The sequence below is a fragment of the Thalassophryne amazonica genome, chromosome 6, assembly GCF_902500255.1.
Source record: "Thalassophryne amazonica chromosome 6, fThaAma1.1, whole genome shotgun sequence".
Classification (NCBI taxonomy): domain Eukaryota; kingdom Metazoa; phylum Chordata; class Actinopteri; order Batrachoidiformes; family Batrachoididae; genus Thalassophryne; species Thalassophryne amazonica.
Window position 1 is genome coordinate 35,517,285 of NC_047108.1, and position 22,300 is coordinate 35,539,584.

The following is a 22,300-nucleotide window of genomic DNA, read 5'->3' on the forward strand; positions in this document are numbered from 1 at the left end:
AAATAAGTAGGGATGTCCCTGAAAAAAGACGTTGCTTGGATGGCAGCATGTGTTGCTCCAAAACCTGGATGTACCTTTCAGCATTGATGGTGCCATCACAGATATGTAAGTTGTCCATGTCATGGGCACTAACACACCCCCATACCATCACAGATGCTGGCTTTAGAACTTTGCACTGGTAACAGTCTGGATGGTCTTTTCCCTCCCTTGTCCAAAAACAATTTGAGATGTGGACTCATCAGACCACAGCAGACTTTTCCACTTTGCATTTGTCCATTTCAAATGAGCTCGGGCCCAGAGAAGGCGGCAGCCTTTCTGGATGTTGTTGATGTATGGCTTTCGCTTTGCATGGTAGAGTTTTAAGTTGCACTTGTAGATGTAGTGACGAACTGTGTTAACTGTCAATGGTTTTCTGAAGTGTTCCTGAGCCCACGCGGTAAGATCTTTTAGACAATGATGTCGGTTTTTAGTGCCTCCTGAGGGATTGAAGGTCACGGGCATTCAGTGTTGGTTTTCAGCCTTGCCGCTTACGTGTGGAAAGTTCTCCAGATTCTCTGAATCTTCTGATTATATTATGGCCTGTAGATGATGGAATCCCTAAATTCCTTGCAATTGAACATTGAGAAACATTGTTCTTAAACTGCTGGACTATTTTTTCATGCAGTTGTTCACAAAGTGGTGATCCTTGCCCCATCTTTGCTTGTGAATGGCTGAGCCTTTTGGGGATGCTCCTTTTACACCCAATCATGACACTCATCTGTTTCCAATTAACGTGTTCACTTGTGGAATGTTCCAAACAGGTGTTCTTTGAGCATTCATAAACTTTCCCAGTCTTTTGTTGCTCCTGTCCCAGGTTTTTTGAAATGTGTTGCAGTCATCCATTTCAAAATGAGCAGATATTTGCACAAAACAAAAAAGTCTATCATCTTGTCTTTGTGGTGTATTCAACTGAATATAGATGGAAGAGGATTTGCAAATCATTGTATTCTGTTTTTATTTACATTTCACACAACTTCCAAACTTCACTGGAATTGGGGTTGTATGTATATATATATATACATACATACATACAAGGGTAGGCTGGAAAGTTCTAAGGCTGACTATGATGCAGTTGTCGAATTGAACAAATTCAGGGTTATTTTTCTACATAGTCTCCCTGTAACTCCACACACTTCTTCCAGTGGTGCTTGAGTGCTTCGATTCCCTTGGCATAGAAGCTTTCATCTTGAGAGTCAAAATAGTCCTCAACGGCAGCCATCACCTCATCATTGCTCCGATAGTGCTTCCCAGCCAAGTTTTATTTCAGGTTTGGGAACAGATGAAAGTCCGAGGGTGCCATGTCAGGGGAGTATGGTGGGTGATCTACCAGTTCGAATCCACACTCGTGGATAGTGGCCATGGCCACTGTTGACTTGTGAGCTGGGCATTGTCTTGATGGAACAGCACCCCTTTCGTCAGCTTTCCTGGTCGCTTCTTTCTGATAGCCTCGCGTAACTGTCTCAGTGGGTTAAAATAGTACTGTCCATTTATGGTTTGTCCCTTTTCAAGATAGTCCATGAACACATTGCCCTTGGCATCCCAGAAAACTGAAACCATGACCTTCCCCACAAACGAAACGACCTTGGCCTTCTTTGGAGGTGGTGACCTTGGGTGTTTCCACTGCATTCATTGTTTTTTTGTCTCTGGTTCAAAGTGGTGAACCCAACACTCATCCTGTGTAAGAAAACGTTCCATGTAATTGGCTGGATCCTCTTCGAATTGCGCCAAGTTTGCCTTTGACATGACTAGCCTGGTGCGTTTCTGATCAGGCATCATAAGACGTGGCACCCACCGAGCTGACACCTTTGACATTCCAAGTTCTTCATGCAGAATGTGTTCAATTCTCTCACGGGATATTCCCACAGCATCTGCTTGCTGATTAATCGTCGATCATCTGTCATCCATCACTATTTCATGAACAAGGTCAATGTTTTTCTGGGTTGTGGCTGTTGCAGGCCGCCCAGACCTTGGGTCATCTTCAAGGCTCTCTCTGCCCCTCTTAAATTCAGCTGCCCACTTCTGCACTGTAGATATGGAGGGAGCTTCATCCCCTAATGTAGCAACCATATCCGCATGAATGTCCTTGAGCTTTAACCCCTTATGCAGGTACTTAATCACACCGCGATGCCAGATTGTCCATTTTTGCCATTTCCCTCTACCACGAACTTTCAAACTTGGCTATGAACCACAAACTACCTCACAACATGGAAGAAAATAACAAAATAACACAGTTAGTCATCAGAAGAGTTGAACTTAATGTATGCCAAGTTTTATTGAAATGGCATTTCTCCTTCTTGGTGAGCCTTAGAACTTTTCAGCCTACCCTCGTATATATATATATATATATATATATATTAAAAAGGTTGTTTTTGGACCAGGTTCTTCTTGACCCACAGCTTTGACCAAACTACTAAAAATCTAATCACCTCTTCATATCTAGAGGTGTTCTGGTCTCCGGGTGCTCTGGCTTTCTCCAACTTCTAAAGACATGCAGGTTCAGTGACTTGGTGTCTCTCAGTTGACTGTAGGTGCATGTGACTGTATTTGCCCATCTATATGTGGCCCTGTTCAGGGTGTATCCTGCCTCACTTCCTATGACTGCTGGGATGGGCTCTAGCTCCTACGTGACCCTTGATTGAAGTAAGCAGGTATTGAAAATCAGTATCATCCCAACTTTTTCTGATTTGGGGTTGTATGGAATGATGAATATCTCAATTTTAGTATTGTGGTACATGAATTTTCATGAAACAAAATCACTTTTTTGGGGGGTAATTTTGTCCAGTATTATATTGTGTGTTGTTTACTGTGAGTATGCACAAAATATCAGCTTTGGCAAACAAACTGCACAGAGCCCCTTCATTGTCACAGTCCTAAGATGACACCCTCACATAGGTTCATAATGACTATGATCACAGTATTTGGATGTTTTTACTTGGGGAATAAAGGATGAAGTCAGAGAAACAATGAAGAGCTGTGCGACCTGAGCAGAGCAGAGTTGTAGCAATGAGCAGAGCATATTCAGCCTCAGTCAGCCTCAAAGCCTCCATGCTGTAGAAGAAGTTGAGCACCAGCTCAAAGAGATCCTCACTCAGTCCTGCACAAGCAAACAGGAAAAGATTCACATCTTTTCATGTATAATATCAATCGGCTTGTTTATTTTTCACGAGGAATCACCTGTATCAAACACCACCCTGCTGAGGATATAGGACTGAGAGCAAAAGGAAAGGGGATTTTTTAATAACCACATCAGACTGTATTGGGTTTGTAGGCATGGATCTCAAAACACCAGGCTGGGGGCCACGTCTGTCCCCTCAGACAAATTCAAAAGGCTCCACATTGTTGGGAAAGTGTAGTGACACGGACCCACAACAGGGGGCGTAAATGAACGGACAATGGAAGGAGTCAAATTATAACACTTTACTGTTGTGAATGACACAACCAAACACAGCAGATTTCAGAATGTGCAAAAGTCAATCAATAAAGGTGTCGTGTGGGCAGGCTCGACGATAAGAGACGCCCGTCTGGAAACGAACCGGAACCACACGATTTCCACTACCACCGAACCCGAGGAATACTGGAGCCGCCAAATCCCGAAGTCCCCAGGTGGCCACCGTCTCAGCGTGTCGGATCTGGTACTGCTGGCAGAAAGCAAAGACAGTCAAGTGTGGGTGTGTGAACACCCAGCAACAATCCTGGTGGGAATTCCACCTCCACCTCTCACTCAATACTTGCAGCGCGTTCTCAGAGGAAAAAGAGTGCAGTATTGCACAGCCTCCACAAAAGGACCGGTACTCCTGCAAACACTCACAATAAACAGATTTTCAATATTACCACAAAGGCTGAGGATATTACCTCTAGATGAAGATGATATCTCGGCAGTGTGGTGGAGGTGTCTTCCTGCTTTTATTCCAGATGTGGGTTGGTTGATTAGTGACAGCTGTCACGGATGATGGGTGACAGCTGTCATCACGGCTTGTTCCTGAGGCGGCAGCGCCCTCTCGTGCCTGAAGCCCGCACTTCAGGCAGGGCGCCCTCTGGTGGTGGGCCAGCAGTACCTCCTCTTCTGGCGGCCCACACAACACACGTTTGGAATTTATGATTAAATATAACTGTGAATTACCTTTGGGTTTTTTTTGTTGTTGTTGTTTTTTGTCCATTTTGAGTTTACATTACAGGGTTGGAAAATAAAGAAAAGAAGCAAAATTTACTTTGTATTTCATATTTACCAAGCTGCATGAACATGAACAAATTCAATATAACAACACAAAATTTCCCTTTATAAACCAAAAATGGAAATTGTACGAGATTTCACTTTAGCTTTCATGTCTGTCTATCTGTCATCTATCATCGATCTTTGTGGGCTTTAAAACTGGGTGTTCAGCCCTCTGGCTTCTCTTAGCTGTAGTCCCATCGTGTTTCTCTCTGTTTGTGGGGGTAAACTATTCTGGGACAGTGTGTGTTCTACAGGCATGATATGTCTGGTACCAGAACTGTCCTACAAAAGCTTGATGGGTTTAAGGATGAGCTCCTTCCTTCAACTGAAAGTCCTGATTAGCTAAGGTGATTGGTAGCAAGGAAAAGGCGCACCATCGTAGCCCTTCATGGCATGTTATGACTGCACTGGTGTAGTGCTTTTCTGTCTTATACAGGTATTCAAACTGCTTTACAATGATACTTCATATTCAGTCACACCTGTGTTAGAGTGCTGACATGCAAAGTACTCAACTGCACAGTCTGACACAGTGAGTTATAGGACCACTGTTTAACTGCTATTGCTTAAATTTGCCTAAAATACTTTAAACTTTATGGCTGATAATGTAATGATGGACAGCAATGATCAACACTCTTTGATTAGTTTTAAATGTATCTTAAATTATTTTGTGGCTTTGTCGTTTTTATGGCATTTTTATGTTCTTTTATGTCTTTTTATTGTTTGTGTATGTCTTGCTAGTGCACTTTTGAGCTCCTTGCACCATTTTTCCAATGTGGTTTTAATACTGCAAATGGCAAATAAACTTGAACTTGATACTACAGTGTATCCAGAAAGTTTTCACAGCACTTCACGTTTTCCATATTTTGTTGTTACAGCCTTATTCCAAAATGGGTGAAATTTTTTCCCTTAAACTTCTACACACAACACCCCATCACATCAATGTGAAAAAGTCTTTTTTATTTTTGCAAATTTATTATTAATAATAAAAAAACAAGATATCAAATGTACATAAGTATTCACAGCCTTTGCCATGAAGCTCAGAAATGAGCTCAGGTGTATCCTGTTTCCACTGATCATCTTTAAGATGTTTCTACAGCTTAATTGGAGTCCACCTGGGGTAAAATCAATTGATTGGACATGATTTGGAAAAGCGCACACCTGTCTACATATAAGGTCCCACAGTTGTCAGACAGGATTGTCTCCAGGCACCAATCTGGGGAAGGGTACAGAAACACTTCTGCTGCTTCAAAGGTCCCAGTGGCCTCCATCATCCATAAATGGAAGAGGTTCGGATACACCAAGACTCTTCCTCGAGTTGGCCGCCCGTCTAAACTGAGTGATCGGGGGAGAAGGGCCTTAGTCACTGGAGGTGACCAAGAACCTGATGATCACTCTGTCAGAGCTCCAGCATTCCTTTGTGGAGAGAGGAGAACTTCCCAGAAGGACAACCATCTCTGCAGCAATCCACCAATCAGGTCTGTATGGCAGAGTGGACAGACAAAAGCCACTCCTTAGTAAAAGGCACATGGGAGTCCTCCTGGAGTTTGCCAAAAGACACCTGAAGGACTCTCAGACCATGAGAAACAAAATAAAAAATCTCAGGTCTGATGAGACAAAGACTGAACTCTTTGGAGTGAATGCAAGGCATCATGTTTGGAGGAAACCAGGCACCATCCTACAGAGAGATGTGAAAATGGCTGTGTACCGGCACGCCCTATCAAACCTGATGGAGCTCGAAAGGTGCTGCAAAGAGGAATGGGCAAAACTGCCGAAAGATAGGTGTGCCAAGTTTCTGGCATCATATTCAAGAAGACCTGAGGCTCTAATTGCTGCAAAAGGTGCATCAACAAAGTATTGAGCAAAAGGCCGTGAATACTTACGTCCAAGTGATTTCTTAGTTTTTTTTTTATTTTGAATACATTTGCAAAAAATTAAAAAAAACTATTTCATGTTGTCATTATGGGGTGTTGTGAGTAGAATTTTGAAGGAAAAATGAATTTTCCTCCATTTCATATCTCAGCAGTGGCATTCATATCACTGGGTCCTTCGCCTCTGATATTAAGAAATGTGTGGGAAGAGCTTATGGAGTCATGAGGTTGCTAGACAAAGAAGATTGAGTTTTTCGGGTGCTGGTGGTTACCATGCAGGGCCAAAGGGACTTTGTAGCAATGGTGGATGATGAAAGCACCAGTACAACTCCCAGATCTGACCTGACCCAGAATAAATAAAAAAAGATGACTGTATCCTAGCGGAGGAACGCCACTTACTTTACAAAGTGTGTTTTTGAAGAGTGACTGTCACAGACAATACAGTACACTCTCTCTGAAATGAACTTTGTTAAGACTTTGGTAGGGAGCATCCATAATTGTGAAATACATACCGTTGGCAAGCTAACAGTGCAGATATCATGGCTTATTATAAGCTAACATTAGTGACAATATTCCCTCCATCACTCACTATGGTAAGATTTCAAACAAAAACATCAAAGTCAACAAGCTGTTTGTTAAAATGCATGATGCTTTTGAACCATGAAAAACCTCTAACCTGCTGGTGGAAAATTATTTGTCTGATGTACAGCAAGTGAACTTTTTTCTTCCAAAAACAAGACAAAATTAAAGGATATGCTACTCTGTGACATTTTCATTTCAATCCCAGCAAATGCTATTTTTTAGCGCCAATCATTAGTGTAAACAATAAATAATAATGAGAGTTACGGTAGAAACTGTGTGTGTGCGTGTTTGACACACACACACACACAGAAAGAATAAAAAAATGTGCACATCACTGAAATACTGTTTTTACCACTTACTGCAGTAAGTGATCAAAGTGTCTCAAAATCTCGTACAGGTCAAATTATTGTTTTGCTTATTTTGTTTGTTTACCTGGACCAGGGGTGGTTGGGTTGTGAGAAAAGTGCTGAGCTGAGAGCAGAAACATAACCTCCAGTGATGAGATGGACAACAGACAACATTGCTCAGAAAAATCCAGGAGGTCAAAACCTGCCACAAAAACATTAGTGGTTATACTTTGGTATTAACATCTTGGATTTTCATTGAAAGATTAAATTCATGAAGCTGATTAAAAAAAACTAGAAGCACTCGGAGATCGCAAACCTCTGCCAAGGCCATAGGGTCACTGATGTCACATGGAATACCCTTTGGCAAAGAGACTTATTCCACGTCATTTCATGCATCTACCGTCATGTTTCAGATTCAGTGGTTAAACCCTTAGAAAACTGTATTTATAAAGAGAAACTGCATGAACTACACAAATTGTTTTTTTAAATTTTCTAATAAGTTTATTCAGTGAGGAGAAACAAATGCTAAATTATTGTTGTGTCGTAACTTAATTTTTGTTCAGCCTTTGTGAATCGTCTTCATGAAGTTAGATGCAAAAATGTTGAAATTGGCCCTATCCTGCAACGATAAAGAATCCTTAAAAAATTACTGGATCCAAATCGTGTTCCGAATCATTACCAAAATTTAATGACTTCTAAAGGCCAAGATACACCCCTGGTAAAAAATTTCATTGAAATCCGTTGTGGGTTTTTTGAGTAATCCTGCTAACAAACCAAGCAACAAACAAACGGACGTGACCGAAAACATAACCTCCTTGGCAGAGGTAAAAAAAAAAAAAAATCAACCCATAATGCAGAATGGTGGCAGAACCTGCTGTTTCTAGATTTGTCTGCTTGTATTGTTTGATAACTGCTCTGATCCTCTGCTTGTTTTCCTGGATTACTTTCTTGCTGCTTCTCTCGTGGACACTGTCGGTTGACGTACTGCCTTACTGAGTATTGAACCCTTGCCTGTCTGCACGACCACTGACTGTTTGTCTCCCACATTGTTACACTGACTTTTCCTGCTAAGTATCCTGGCTAATCCTACTGCTACAGTGTTAAAAGAAATTGAATTATATCAAGAGTCATTGCTGTTCTCTGCTCAGGGGTCTTCAGTACAGCCTTTACAGAAATACTGTGTGAGAGTGCAATTTTAGAAGATTGCTAATTCATAAGACTATCTTAAAAATGCTAACACTAAGAAAAGCTTACTGTTGTCCTAAAAGCATCAGTGTGTCAGTATGTGGTTGAAAAAAAAGAGAATAAGTGGCTGCCCATAACGTGCTTTAATTTGCATTATTTTCAAATAAAAGCATTTTCTTTATTACAAAAAGGAATAGTTGGTCTTCAAAAAGACTATTTCCAAAAATACGAGGTCTATTAGATAAGAAACCAACACTTTTATTTTTTTTTTAACTATATGAATTTGAATGACGTGCGATTACACCAATCATGCTTGAACCCTCGTGCGCATGCGTGGGTTTTTCATGCGTGTCGGTGACGTCATTTCCCTGTGGGCAGGCCTTGAGTGAGATGTGGTCCAGCCTTCTCGGCTGAATTCCTTTGTTTCACACGCTGCTCAAGACGGCGTGCGTTGCTTTATCAAAATTTTTTCTGGACCTGTGAGGAATATCCGAGTGGACACTATTCGAGAAATTTAGCTGGTTTTCGGTGAAAAGTTTAACGGCTGATGAGAGATTATGGGGTGTTTCTGTCGCTGTAAGGACTTCCCACGGAGCGGGACGTCGCGCAGCGCTTCCAGGCGCCGTCGTCGGCCTGTTTCGACCTGAAAACATCCTAATTTAAGGCTTAATTCACCCAGGACGTCGTGAGAGAACAGAGAAGATTCAGAAGAGGCCGGCATGAGGACTTTATGCAGACATTCCACTGTTTAAGGACATTTTTTAATGAAAGACGTGCGCGCAAATTCGCTGAGTCGTTTCCGTGACGACTCGGCGAATCTGTGTGCGCCGCGACAGGAAAAACACCTCCATGTTGAAAACCATTTGTAAAATTCAGGCGGCTTTTGATGGCTTTCAACAAGTGAGTAACTGAGAAATTGTTTAACAGCTTGGGCATGTTCCAACTTGCCCGTTAAGGTTTCCAACGGAGGTGTTTTTCCTGTCGCGACCCCCCGCGGTCGGGTCCGGCCCGACATGCGACTCTGCCCGCACGTTCTTTCATTACAAAATGTCCGTTAACAATGGAATGTCCAAATAAACTCCTCATGCCGACTTCTTCTGAAAGTTCTCTGTTCTCTGACAACTTCTTGGGTCAACAGAGCCTGAAATGTGGAAGTTTTCAACTTGAAATGGCGAGACGCTGCCGCCTCGAAGCGCAGATCGCCGTCAGGCGCCGTGGGCCGTCCTTAAAGCGACACTACCGGACCAAAATCTCTCATCAGCCGTTAAAATTTTTACCGAAAACCAGCTGAATTTATCGAATGGTGTCCACTCAGTTGTGCCTTACAGTTTTGAAAAAATTTTGATCAAACAAAGCAGCAGTCTCTGAGCCATTCCTAAACAATGAAAAAATCAACGAGAGGGTGGGCGACTCCTCACTCAAAGACTGCCCACAGGCGAATGACGTAACCGACAGGCGTGAAAAAACTCTTGCATGCCCACGAGGGTTCAAGCATGTCTGATGTAATCACATGTGATTCAAATCCATATGGTCCATAAAAATAATAAGGTTGGATACTTTTCTAATAGACCTCGTAGATTGTGAAAAAGGGAGGTCATCTTATGTTCAGAACAATACGGTAATCATGGGTGTTACATAACAGGGTCATCTGTTGCTCCCTTTAAGAGCTGCATGAGCTTGAAACTGGCACAATGCTATTTGGATGGTTTCTTGTGAAGGAACAGATATGTGCACAAAGTGTCAAGGTGCATGGCAGAGCATTTGCAGAAGCAGGATCCACCTCAGCTCCCAGAGGTGGAGCAGTTGAGCACCTCATACCCGCAGCACTTCTTCCTCCTTCCTTCATCTCTGTCCACTTGATCTCTATGTCACCTTCACAACAGCTTTTCAAGTCATAGTACAGTATGTGAAACAATCAGCGAAGAAGTAACAGTACACTATAAACTGGACACCCATTTGACAGGAAGTAAAACACATGAAGCAGTTACCAAAATAAGAGATGTGGAAGCACTACCACAAAGGAGAAAAACTCGGTAGCACAAGAAACCAACCCCAGCCCATCACTCCAGTGCCAGATTGTCTTGCTCTCATGCCTGCTTTTTCACGTTCATGTTCACCCATGTTTAATCTGCAGTTGCAGAACCATGTTGCCTCTACATCTTTCCTGAGTGTAGGCTGCTGTTTCTTGACCTGTTTACCGAGTATGTTTATTACCTGTGTACTGAAGCACTGTTTGTTTCATTGGATTACTCATTTGCTGCATCCCTCAGACATGTTGCTTGAAGAATTCCTTTGTGCTAATGCCTTGCCTGTGTTCTCAGCCCTTCTCTTCAGATGCTTCCACAGTTTGTAGTTTGGACCGGTACTGCTGAGTGAACTGACTGATCCAGTGACATCTGCGTTGAATACGAGCAGCTTTTACCACATACCAGTGTTGTTCTCTGCTCAGGGGTCCTCTGTCTTTCCATTACAATGATCAGGACCCCAGGGCCTAGAGAAGTCTAAATGAATGCCCAAGTTTCACCTGACTGCAGCAGATAGTTGCTACTTTCAAGAGGTGGGGATGGATCGATTATCTGCCCAGGTGGTTGCCATCTGGGTCCCAGGATGGCAAGGTGGAGCACCAGCACATGCTCCCAGATTCGACTTCACAGACCCAAAGATCGCCTCGCAAACAAGGTTTGTTCAAATATATCTACCACTTTTTCAGATATTGTTCACGCAGATGGGGCTTTTCACACAAAATCAGCTTCTCCTTTGGAGGTAGACGAACGGGAAAAATAAGATTATTACAAAGATCAAAGTTAATCATTGTCTCACCTGGTATTGTCCTGGCAAACTGTAGCAGTCTTTGCACATGGGGTGGTAGAACATCAGGCAGGTCATCCCCATCCTCTGTGCATGGCCATTCAAACAACTGAGCAGGTGCACATGAGACAACATGAAGACACCACAGAACACGGAAACATGACTGTGAGAATGTGTGCACGCTGTGACTGACCTTGTTATAACTGCTGTCATGTGCTCGGTATATTCGATGAGCCTCCACCATCCTGTCCACTGTGGACTTCTGCTCTGAGGTCAAACCTGCACATACCACCTGCTGCACACATGAGGGAACACTAAACTTTTTGATGAGGTGAAATCAGCATACAGCAGTTTTACATTTTTATGTGAAATTACAAGTTGGGTGACCACACTGACGAACAATGGAGTCAAAGTACAGTTTGTAGAGCAACATGTGAGAAAACAAATTGACCACATAAGACATGAAATCAATGTGAACTCCAAACTGGAAAAACACATTCTGTGAAATAAAAATAAGAGAAGCTCCACCTGTGCTCTGGATCCCAGCCCATCCATCTCCACACTCACTACAGATATCATCAGCTCTGGTCTAGTCCCTCAAACACTCAAACTGGGTGCTGTCACCCCATCCTCAAAAAAACCTGGACTCAACCCTGATATCATGACAAATGTCCGGCCCATTTCCAATCTTCCCTTCTTATCAAAACGTCTTGAACATGTCTCCTCCCAACTCAGATCTCACCTCATCTCCAGTGAACTGTTTGAACCATTTCAATCTGATTTTCACTCCCAACACAGCACGGAAACAGTCCTTCTTAAAGTGTCCAACTATCTTATCCTTTCCTCAGACTCTAGTAACCTCAACATTCTTGTCCTCCTCAACCTCACTGCAGCTTTTGACACCATTAATCACACCATTCTTCTGTCTCGTCTTGAATCCTCATTTCTTATATATTTGTTTTGTAATTTGTGTCTGTAGCATGGCCCAAGCAGAGGGTCACCCCTTTGAGTCTGGTCTGCTTGAGGTTTTTTCCTCAGAGGGAGTTTTTCCTTACCACTGCTGCTCTGGGGGTTGGTAAGGTTTGACCTTACTTGTGTGAAGCACCTTGAGGCAACTCTGTTGTGATTTGGCGCAATATAAATAAAATAAAATAAATGTATTAATTTAATTAAATTAGATAGGTGTGACATTATTAAGTCAATTTTAAAAGTATCAGACAGTGATTAATAGGAAAAAAAAAAAAATCAGGCATACCCACAACCTCACCCAAGTAAAAAAAATAAATAATTTCTTAACCCAAGAGCCATATCACCACAAAATGTCACAGAAATAAGTCAAATTATATTTGTATTTGAGAAAAAACCCCACAAATCCCAACAACCCAGTATCAACTGTGCGTGTCCAGAAAAAGTGTTTGGCCCTTTGACCAACTAAATGTATTAGCCTACCTGTTTGCATTGTTTAATTTAGTCAAGACACTGTGAAAGCTGCTTACTATCCATGTTAATCAATCCATGAATTAAACAGAATTGTGTCAGCAGTGTAAAGTTACTTGAAAAATGTTACAAAGCAATTTCTAATACCCTTGCACACAAACATAACAGAAACAGCCATTCTTTTAAAATCCCCCTCTACACTTGAAATATGTGAATCCTATATATATATATATATATATATATATATATATATATATATATATATATATATATGCAAAGGTTTGGGCATCCCTGATGATCTCCATGATTTTCCTTTATAAATCATTGGTTGTTTGGATCAGCAATTTTAGTTAAATATATCATATAGCAGGCAAACACAGTGATATTTGAGAAGTGAAATGAAGTTTATAGGATTTACAGAAAGTCTGCAATAATGATTTAAACAAAATTAGGCAGGTGCATAAATTTGGGCACCCTAACAGAAAAAATACATCAATATTTAGTAGATCCTCTTTTTTGCAGAAATAACAACCTCTAAACACTTCCTATAGCTTCCAATGAGAGTCTGGATTCTGGTTGAAGGTATTTTGGACCATTCTTTACAAAACATTTCAGGTTTGTTGGTTTCCGAGCATGGACAGCCCGCTTAAAATCACACCACAAATTTTCAATAATATTCAGGTCTGGGGACTGAGATGGCCATTCCAGAACATTGCACTTGTTCCTCTGCATGAATGCCTTAGTAGATTTTGAGCAGAGTATAGGGTCATTGTGTTGTTGAAAGATCTAGCCCTGGTGCAACTTCAACTTTGTCACTGATTCATGAACACAGTTCTCAAGAATCTGCTGATACTGACTGGAATCCATGTGTCCCTCGATTTTAACAAGATTCCAAGCACCTGCGCTGGCCACACAGCCTGATGGAACTATCTCCAAATTTTACTGTACGTAGCAAGTGTTTTTCTTGGAATGCTGTGTTCTTTTTCAGCCATGCATACTACCCCTTGTTATGTCCAAATAACTCAGTTTCATCAGTCCACAACAACTTATTCTAAAATTAAGCTGGCTTGTCCAAATGTGCTTTAGCATACCTTAAGCGACTCTGTGGCGTGTACGCAGAAAAGACTTCCTCTGCATTACAGCACCTCCTTGTGCAAAGTGCGCTGTATACTTGAACGATGCACAGAAACACTATTTGCAGCAAGATCATGTTGTAGGTCTTTGGAGCAGGTCTGTGGATTGACTATGACTGTTCTCACCATCCTTCGCTTCAGCTTATCTGAGATTTTTCTTGGCCTGCCACTTCAGGGCTTAACTAGCACTGTGCCTACAGTCTTCCATTTCCTCACTATGTTCCTCACAGTAGAAACTGACAGCTGAAATCTCTGAGATAGCTTTTTGTATCCTTCCCCTAAATCATGATGTTGCGAAATCTTTGTTTTCAGGTTATTTGAGAGTTGTTTAGAGGCTCCCATGTTGCCACTCATTAGAAGAGATGCAAAAAGGAGAAACATTTGCAAATGGCCACCTTAAATACCCTTTCTCATGATTGGATTCACCTGTGTAAGGAGGTCAAGGGTCAATGACCATACCAAACCAATTTTCTTTTCCAATAATTAGTGCTAAATGTATTGAAATCATTCAAATGACCTGCCCAATTTTGTTTAAATAATTATTGCACACTTTCTGTAAATACTAGAAACTCCATTTCACTTCTCAAATATCAGTGTGTTCGTCTGCTATGTGATATATTTAATTGAAATTTCTGATCCAGACAACCAATTTATAAAGGAAAATCATGGAAATTATCAGGGGTGTCCAAACCTTTGCATACAACTGTGTGTGTGTATAATATATATATATATATATATATATATATATATATACGAGGGCTGTCAATAAAGTAACGGTCCTTTTTATTTTTTTCAAAAACTATATGGATTTCATTCATATGTTTTTACGTCAGACATGCTTGAACCCTCGTGCGCATGCGTGAGTTTTTCCACGCCTGTCGGTGACGTCATTCGCCTGTGAGCACTCCTTGTGGGAGGAGTCGTCCAGCCCCTCGTCGGAATTCCTTTGTCTGAGAAGTTGCTGAGAGACTGGCGTGTTGTTTGATCAAAATTTTTTCTAAACCTGTGAGACACATTGAAGTGGACACGGTTCGAAAAATTAAGCTGGTTTTCAGTGAAAATTTTAACGGCTGATGAGAGATTTTGAGGTGATTCTGTCGCTTTAAGGACTTCCCACGGTGCGAGACGTTGCTCAGCGCTCTCAGCCGCCGTCGTCAGCCTGTTTCAAGCTGAAAACCTCCACATTTCAGGCTCTATTGATCCAGGACGTCGTGAGAGAACAGAGAAGTTTCAGAAGAAGTCGGTTTCAGCATTTTATCCGGATATTCCACTGTTAAAGGAGATTTTTTTAATGAAAGACGTGCGGACGGATCCGCGCGTCGGGACGCAGCCGACGTGGTGCGGCGGCACAGGAAAAACACCTCCGTGTTGATAACCATTTGTAAAATCCAGGCGGCTTTTGATGGCTTTCAGTGGAGTGAGTATATGAGAAATTGTTTAACAGGCAGGACATGTTCCAACTTGTCCTTAAGGCTTTCAACAGAGGTGTTTTTCCTGTGGCGGAGCGTCGCGGCGGCTGCGTCCCGACGCGCGGACCCGTCCGCACGTCTTTCATTAAAAAAATCTCCTTTAACAGTGGAATATCCGGATAAAATGCTGAAACCGACTTCTTCTGAAACTTCTCTGTTCTCTCACGACGTCCTGGATCAATAGAACCTGAAATGTGGAGGTTTTCAGCTTGAACAGGCTGACGACGGCGGCTGAGAGCGCTGAGTGACGTCTCGCACCGTGGGAAGTCCTTAAAGCGACAGAATCACCTCAAAATCTCTCATCAGCCGTTCACTGAAAACCAGCTTAATTTTTCGAACCATGTCCACTTCGATGTGTCTCACAGGTTTAGAAAAAATTTTGATCAAACAAAGCGCCAGTCTCTCAGCAACTTCTCAGACAAAGGAATTCCGACGAGGGGCTGGACGACTCCTCCCACAAGGAGTGCTCACAGGCAAATGACATCACCGACAGGCGTGGAAAAACTCACGCATGCGCACGAGGGTTCAAGCATGTCTGACGTAAAAACATATGAATGAAATCCATATAGTTTTTGAAAAAAATAAAAAGGACCGTTACTTTATTGACAGCCCTCGTATATATATATATATATATATATATATATATATATATATATATATATATATAGGGAGAGAGAGAGCAATTTGTGACATTCATGAGACTCAAGTGGATGATAAAAGCTGATAGCATGTCATATCACTGCAATGCTCTGGTATGCTGTACACAGCAGGTGTACGGAATACTTATTTGATCCACTTATTTGATTATTTGCCTCACTGTATATGTATACATATACCAATGAACCCAACTCCAAATGAGTAGTAATGACACTGTCTTGCAGCCCAGCACCTGTACAGATGGTCTGCTTGTAGAGCTGATCTTTCTGCTGTCTGTGCTGTCCTCGTCCTCTTGGCCTCTGTCTTTTCCACATTTCCTCAGCCGTTTAGACTGACACTGCACTTCTGTCAGCAGGCCTGAGTGAGAGAGAGAGAGAGAGAAAAATTAAATAGCCTGGGAAAAATTTGCCTGCTCAGACAGATGAGTGTCTTCTGTCTACATCCTACGTTTGTCCATCCTGGACCAGAAGTCTTGATGACCGAGTCCTTGATTGCTTTTAATAAAATTTCTGGTTATGGAGCGCTTATTGTTAGAAAGGATAAACTTAAAATAAAACCACTTTACATCACCAGGTAAATATAATAATTTATTGTCAGTGGACTCAAACAATCACTGAATCACTTCATCCTTACATTCAGCTAACATTCCCACAGCACGACACTTCCTCAGGCGGCAGTCCTGGCACTTTCTCCTCATGTACATGTCCATCTCACAGCCACCCCCACTCTTACAGTGGTACACGGCCTTTTTAGTCACACTGCGCCTGAAGAAACCTAAAGGAAGAGAGGAGAAGGAGGAGATAAGCTTGAAACCAAGACTTCCATGGAGAGAAACTTCTGTAGTCCATAGTGTCCGTCTCCACCTTTGCATCCCTCGCAGGTGAGAGCGTTGTAGTGATATCCTGATGCTTTGTCACCACACACAACACACAACTCGTCCTGAGTTCTACTCTTCCCCCCAGAGCCAATGCGCATCCTTCGCCCTGGAGGCAGTGTACCTCCTCCAAGACCCTGAACCAGACTTCCACAGTGGATATCTGAGCTGGGATTACAGGGAATGTCCAGGCAGTGGGAGGTGTAGTGGTATGGGAGGTGGCAGAGCTGTGAGGAAGAGGAAGAGGAGGAGGAGGAGGACGGAGAGGAGGTCGAGGAGGGAGGAGAACCATAGAGGGAGAAGGACAGGTTGGTAGGGCTGTACTGTTGTTGGTTGTACGGGAGTAGCTGGAGGTCGGGGTCCTGCAAGGTGTATCCCAGAGGGTCAGTCAGCATGTCTGAAAAACATGGAAACTTTATGCTTCAGATAGGGATTTATTAACATCTACTTATCTAATAAGTAGCCAGTGTGTCTGCATGAGTGTTAGTAATATCAGAATATTAACATTTATGCACAGTTTTCATCCAGTCATTTTGTTGTATTTGGTTTCAGGGAGCTGGAATGCTTTGAAGTCAGATGTGGGAATTTTCAATTGAGAAATTCTTATGTTTCCCACTTTGACTGGAAAACAGCAAATATCAAGTGTACAACATGAATAAATATTGACTGATCACACAGCTGACAGACACAATGTCCCGTATGTGTCTAAAATATTCAACTCTGCTGAACAGCACCATTCCTCAAATCGCCTGTCTTGTAACCCATCAATTACTGAAATTAAATCAAATCAAGTTTGGGAGCACACACTGGTGCTGCGCCTTGCCGCATCCATGACACCATGGAACCGCACTGCGTCCTGGATGGGAACCACCCAGGTAGACAGCCGGTCCATTCCACATCTCTAAAATAACCATCTATCTGCCACAGCCAGGTGAAACGTGAGCATTCCCTTGACCTTCTTCAGCTACTCGGGTCCTCAACGCTCAGGCACCTGCGTGCTGGATCATGCACAGAGAAACGAGCCACATGGCCGAATTGTCGAAGCTGACACTGCCTCACAATACAAGCAATACTCCACATCTTAGTCTAACTTAGCAACCGCCTGTTTGATACCAAGTCATTCCAGTGGTACCTAAGGATACTCCGAAGAGACCTAGTACCAAAGTCATCCATACCTTATGTCACTAGTTCACATCAAAGTCTCACAACCATATTATAATGAGGTAAACAAATGAATGAATGAATAAATAAATAAATGTTATTCAAGCAGGTGATGTCAACATATGAATGTAATCATGATATAGTGCAAAAGTAGAATCCACGAAAGGCTGTCTTTGAGGAGCAAAGCTGGGCAGAGGATCTGCAGTTTGTCAAGAAATACATGAGAAAACTGTTTAAAAACAATGTTCCACAAAGAAAGATTAGAAGGAATTTGCATAATCCTCCCTCGTCAGTGCATAACATCTTGAAAAGATTCCAGTAATCTACAGGAATTTCATTGCACAAAGGTTAAAGGCACCTTGACACTTGCACAAATTTAATCCCCTAACTGTTGCACAGTTGGTCGTGCCAAATGCAACCCGCTTTGTCCCTCTGGATACTGTGCTTTGTCCCGTTTGAGGCTGCATTATTCATTCATTCATTCATCTTCTACCGCTTAGTCCAATTAAGGGTCGCGGGGGGCTGCAACCTATCCCAGCAGTCATAGAGCGCGAGGTGGGGTACACCCAGGACAGGACGCTAGTCTGTCGCAGGGCCACAAACAGACAAACAAACACAGACACACCCACACACACACACCTATGGACAATTTAAAGACTCCAATCCACCTAACCCGCATGTCTTTGGATGTGGGAGGAAACCGGAGCACCCGGAAGGAAACCCACGCACACTGGGAGAACATGCAAACTCCACACAGAAAGGCCACAGGAACTGAACCCACGACCTTCTCACTGTGAGGCAACAGTGCTAACCCAGGCCGCGTTATATAAAATAAATATTTCATAGCGGATGATGTATTTGCTCTCAGAACTTGGCTGATGAAACCATCTCTCATCGCTCCTGGAATCACAGAGGAATTATCTGCAGCTGTTGCTTCTCTTGTGTGCTTCATGATGTGGAGAATGCATATGGAATCATCTCAAAGGCTTTGTAAAACAGGTGCATTCTCATTCCTTCTTATGAGTTTGATAATTTATATAAATTATGTTTATTGGAGATGTAACATCTCGTCATAATCATTCAGATGCGCTGTGGCAATGAGACACATTTACTTGGAGTGACACACAATGTTTTCGAATAGACTATGCAATGTTTACGTCTAGTTCACAAAATGCATGCAAGAGATTTTGAACATTTCAAAATTTTCTTTGCGCACTTGCATGCAACTGCGCACAGCTCATGCACACTTTAGAACGAGTTTATACTCTGGCACTTCAGATTGTGTGCCAGTGCGGGGATCAAATGTGTGCAAGTGTCAAGGTGGCTTAAGGGTGCAAGCCTAAGATGAGCACCTGTCTTCTCTGATCCCTCAAATGACAATGCATTACATAGTGTCATTCATCAATAACTGATATAACCACATGCATAAGACATTACTTTGGGAAGCCTTTGTCAAGCTCTACAATACAGAGTAACACTGCAGTCATCAGAAGTGTGACTTAGAGATGCATGGAAAGAGGTTATGGAGTCATGAGGTATCTGGACAGAGTTACTTGGGTCTGTCAATACCTTTCCAGTAGAGCAAGGGTTCCAGTTTTTAGAATCATGGAGGTTCCTATCTTCCTGTACATGGTTGTGAGACTTGGATTCTGATCAGTAACCTAAGGCCTGTTTTAGTCTAAGTCTCTTCAGAGGATCCTTGGGTAAATAAATGACAAATGGACTGTATTTATATAGCGCTTTTCCATCTGCATCAGATGCTCAAAGTGCTTTACAATAAGGCCTCATATTCACCCCGATGTCAGGGTGCTGCCATACAAATCACTGATTAATATCACTTTGAGCAGATGGAATCAGTTAATCAGTGAAATCATGTGGTGGAGTCTGTGGCTGCAAAGAAAACCTGCACCCTCTAGGCTCTTTCTGGAACAAGTTGCCCACCCCTAGTCTAGAGCCTGAGCTGCTAATAAAACAGCAATGCATGGTGGCCATCTTGGAAAATGGCTGCCTCTGCGATGCCCCTATAGCCATAAATGATCTTTAGGGTATGCTCGAACACTGTGCCAAATTTCATATTTTTATTGTCAAAGTCACGAGTCATCCACATATCTGCTCCGCTACAGCTCCTGGAAGACAGAAATACTTTTCAGTGATCTTATATTCATCTGTCCTGCTCGTGCAACCAAAAAGTGATTGAACATTTGATGAAACTCTGCTATGTTGGTCACACAGCAAAGTCAGAGTACACTGTAGAAATCATTTCATTTATTTATATAGCAAATGTGATCTAATGTGACTCCAAAGTGTAACTTCAGAGAATTCATGAATCTCAGGGGAGGTGATCGTAAAGCTGAGAGTGAGAGCTTGAGAACAGGATGCAGCTGAGAGTGCTCAGTGCCCCAAATGATTTTTAGTCTCTTGAAGCTTCCATCAGGCTGTAACTGATAAACAGCTTTCATTTTGTTTCAACAGCTTAGTTTTTTTAAGTTTGCTGAGAAAACGTGTGGCCACTTACACTACAGCTGGTAAACGAGTCAGACTGACATGGGACCTGACATTAAACAGAGAAAACACTCTGGTAGACCAGAAGTGGTTTTTGATGTAAGACCACTGTACCTGTGATGTGTCGGCAGCACATTCACACAGCAACAACAATTCAGATGTAAATGCTTAATTTTTATTGGTGGAAGAAGTCAGCTTCTTCTGTAGTGAAACATCTCCACTGATTTGAATTTCATCTTTCACCAGAAACAGATTGTCAGACAAGTAATCCCGTTTTATTCTGCAAATTATTTCCTCACACTAAGCAATTCAAGAAAATGACAACATGCTGTAAATAATATTCTTTACCAATAGCTGTAAATTTTCTAAGAGTCATTTTAGCATTTAAACTATTGTGTAAATACAGAGCTTTGTGTAAACTGTCTTGAGGGATACGTAGTATACACTCCTGGAAATTTCTTTACTGGAAGTTCAGGTTGTACAGTCTTCCAAAATCATTATGGTAATGTATAAGTTCGATTGAATGGTGTTTTCTTTTGGTGAAATTTTTCTCAGCAACCATATAATTTGGGAACATGCCATATTTAGGGTGAATTTCACCCTATAATGAAGAAGCATTTTGAGTGAATTTCATAGTTTTCGTCACCAAAAGTCCAAATTTTGGCTAAAATTTAAAATGTCAGAAATTCTGTAAGGAAGAAATCTAAACATTGTTTAGATGAAGTGTACAAAACCATTGGAATACAAATCCATCAACAACTGAAGGAGAAGAATTTAATTTAATTAATTTAATTTGATTTAATTTATTTCATTTTATGTTAAGTAAGGTCTAACCTTACCAACCCCCACAGCAAGCACACAGGTGACAATGGTAAGGAAAAACTCCCTCTGAGGAAGAAACCTCAAGCAGACCAGAATCAAAGGGGTGACCCTCTGCTTGGGCCTGTTGTATGGGCCGCTGAAGAGGAGGTACTGCTGGCCCACCATTCAGAGGGCGCCCTGCCTGGAGTGTGGGCTTCAGGCACGAGAGGGCGCTGCCGCCTCACAGGACAGCCGAGAGTGACAGCTGTCACCAATCATCAACTCTTCAGCCACTCCATATAAGCTGGAAGACATCTCCACCCCGCTGCCGAGATATCGTTTGCCTTTGAGGTAAAACTCTCAGCCGTGTTCAGTAGGTACTACTGGTATTGTTATTGTTCCTGTTTTGGAGGTGGAGGTGTCTTACCCACCAGTAAGGAACTGTCGCTGATTGTATTGCTGGGTGTACACACACCCACACATAACTGTTTCTGCTTCCTGCCAGCAGTACCAGATCCGACAGCCGGAGACGGTGGCCACCTGGGGACTCGGAACTTGGCGGCTCCAGTATTCTCCGGGTTCGGTGGCAGTGGAAATCGTGTGGGATCTGGCTCTTCTCTGGACAGACGTCTTCTATCCTCGAGCCTGCCCACACGTCACCTTAGTACATTTGACCCTGTCCAAATTCTGTATTTGTCTGTATTTCATTGTGCACGCTTCACAACAGTAAAGTGTTGTATTTTTGGCTCATCTATTGTCCATTCATTTACGCCCCCTGTTGTGGGTCCGTGTCATTACACTTTCCCAACAGGGCCAAGCTACCAACAGAAATTACAAAAACAATTCCTAATAAAATTAATTAAAAGAGTAAAAAGATTAGTAACATACTATGCCAGTATGCTAGCCATAACAAAAGGAAAATAAATGTGTCTTAAGTCTGGACTTGAAAATCTCTACAGAATCTGACTGTTTTATTGACATAGTCCAGCAGTTAAGGGATAGAATCGTGCACATTTTTTACAAAAGCGCCAAACTTTGTCCAGGGACTCTTTAGGTTATATTAAGTCATGTCAAAGCAGGACACATTTGATTTTAGCCCTGTATCCTGCTTTTTTTAAAAGGATGTTTGCATGGTTATAATACAGTGTATATTTTGCTATTCATATGACAATACGATCATATGGTTATTATGTAGGGGTCCAGTGATCAAGATTGGACATTGTT

General features: G+C 42.1%; 1 protein-coding gene across 2 annotated transcripts in view; it reads right to left on the minus strand.

The window, feature by feature from the left end:
* nr1h5 (nuclear receptor subfamily 1, group H, member 5) overlaps nt 1-22,300 on the minus strand; it is a 133,776-nt gene that overhangs the window by 6,324 nt on the left and 105,152 nt on the right. The window contains exons 3-9 of one of the 2 annotated variants that reach the window (XM_034171986.1): nt 16,602-17,009; nt 16,372-16,512; nt 15,971-16,095; nt 11,236-11,334; nt 11,055-11,151; nt 7,135-7,251; nt 3,020-3,133 (exon numbers count right to left, since the gene is read on the minus strand). In XM_034171986.1, coding sequence (XP_034027877.1) covers nt 3,020-3,133; nt 7,135-7,251; nt 11,055-11,151; nt 11,236-11,334; nt 15,971-16,095; nt 16,372-16,512; nt 16,602-17,009 — 1,101 coding nt within the window. Of the gene's footprint in view, nt 1-3,019; nt 3,134-7,134; nt 7,252-11,054; nt 11,152-11,235; nt 11,338-15,970; nt 16,096-16,371; nt 16,513-16,601; nt 17,010-22,300 lie in introns of both variants that reach the window. The other variant, XM_034171985.1, reaches the window with a different exon arrangement.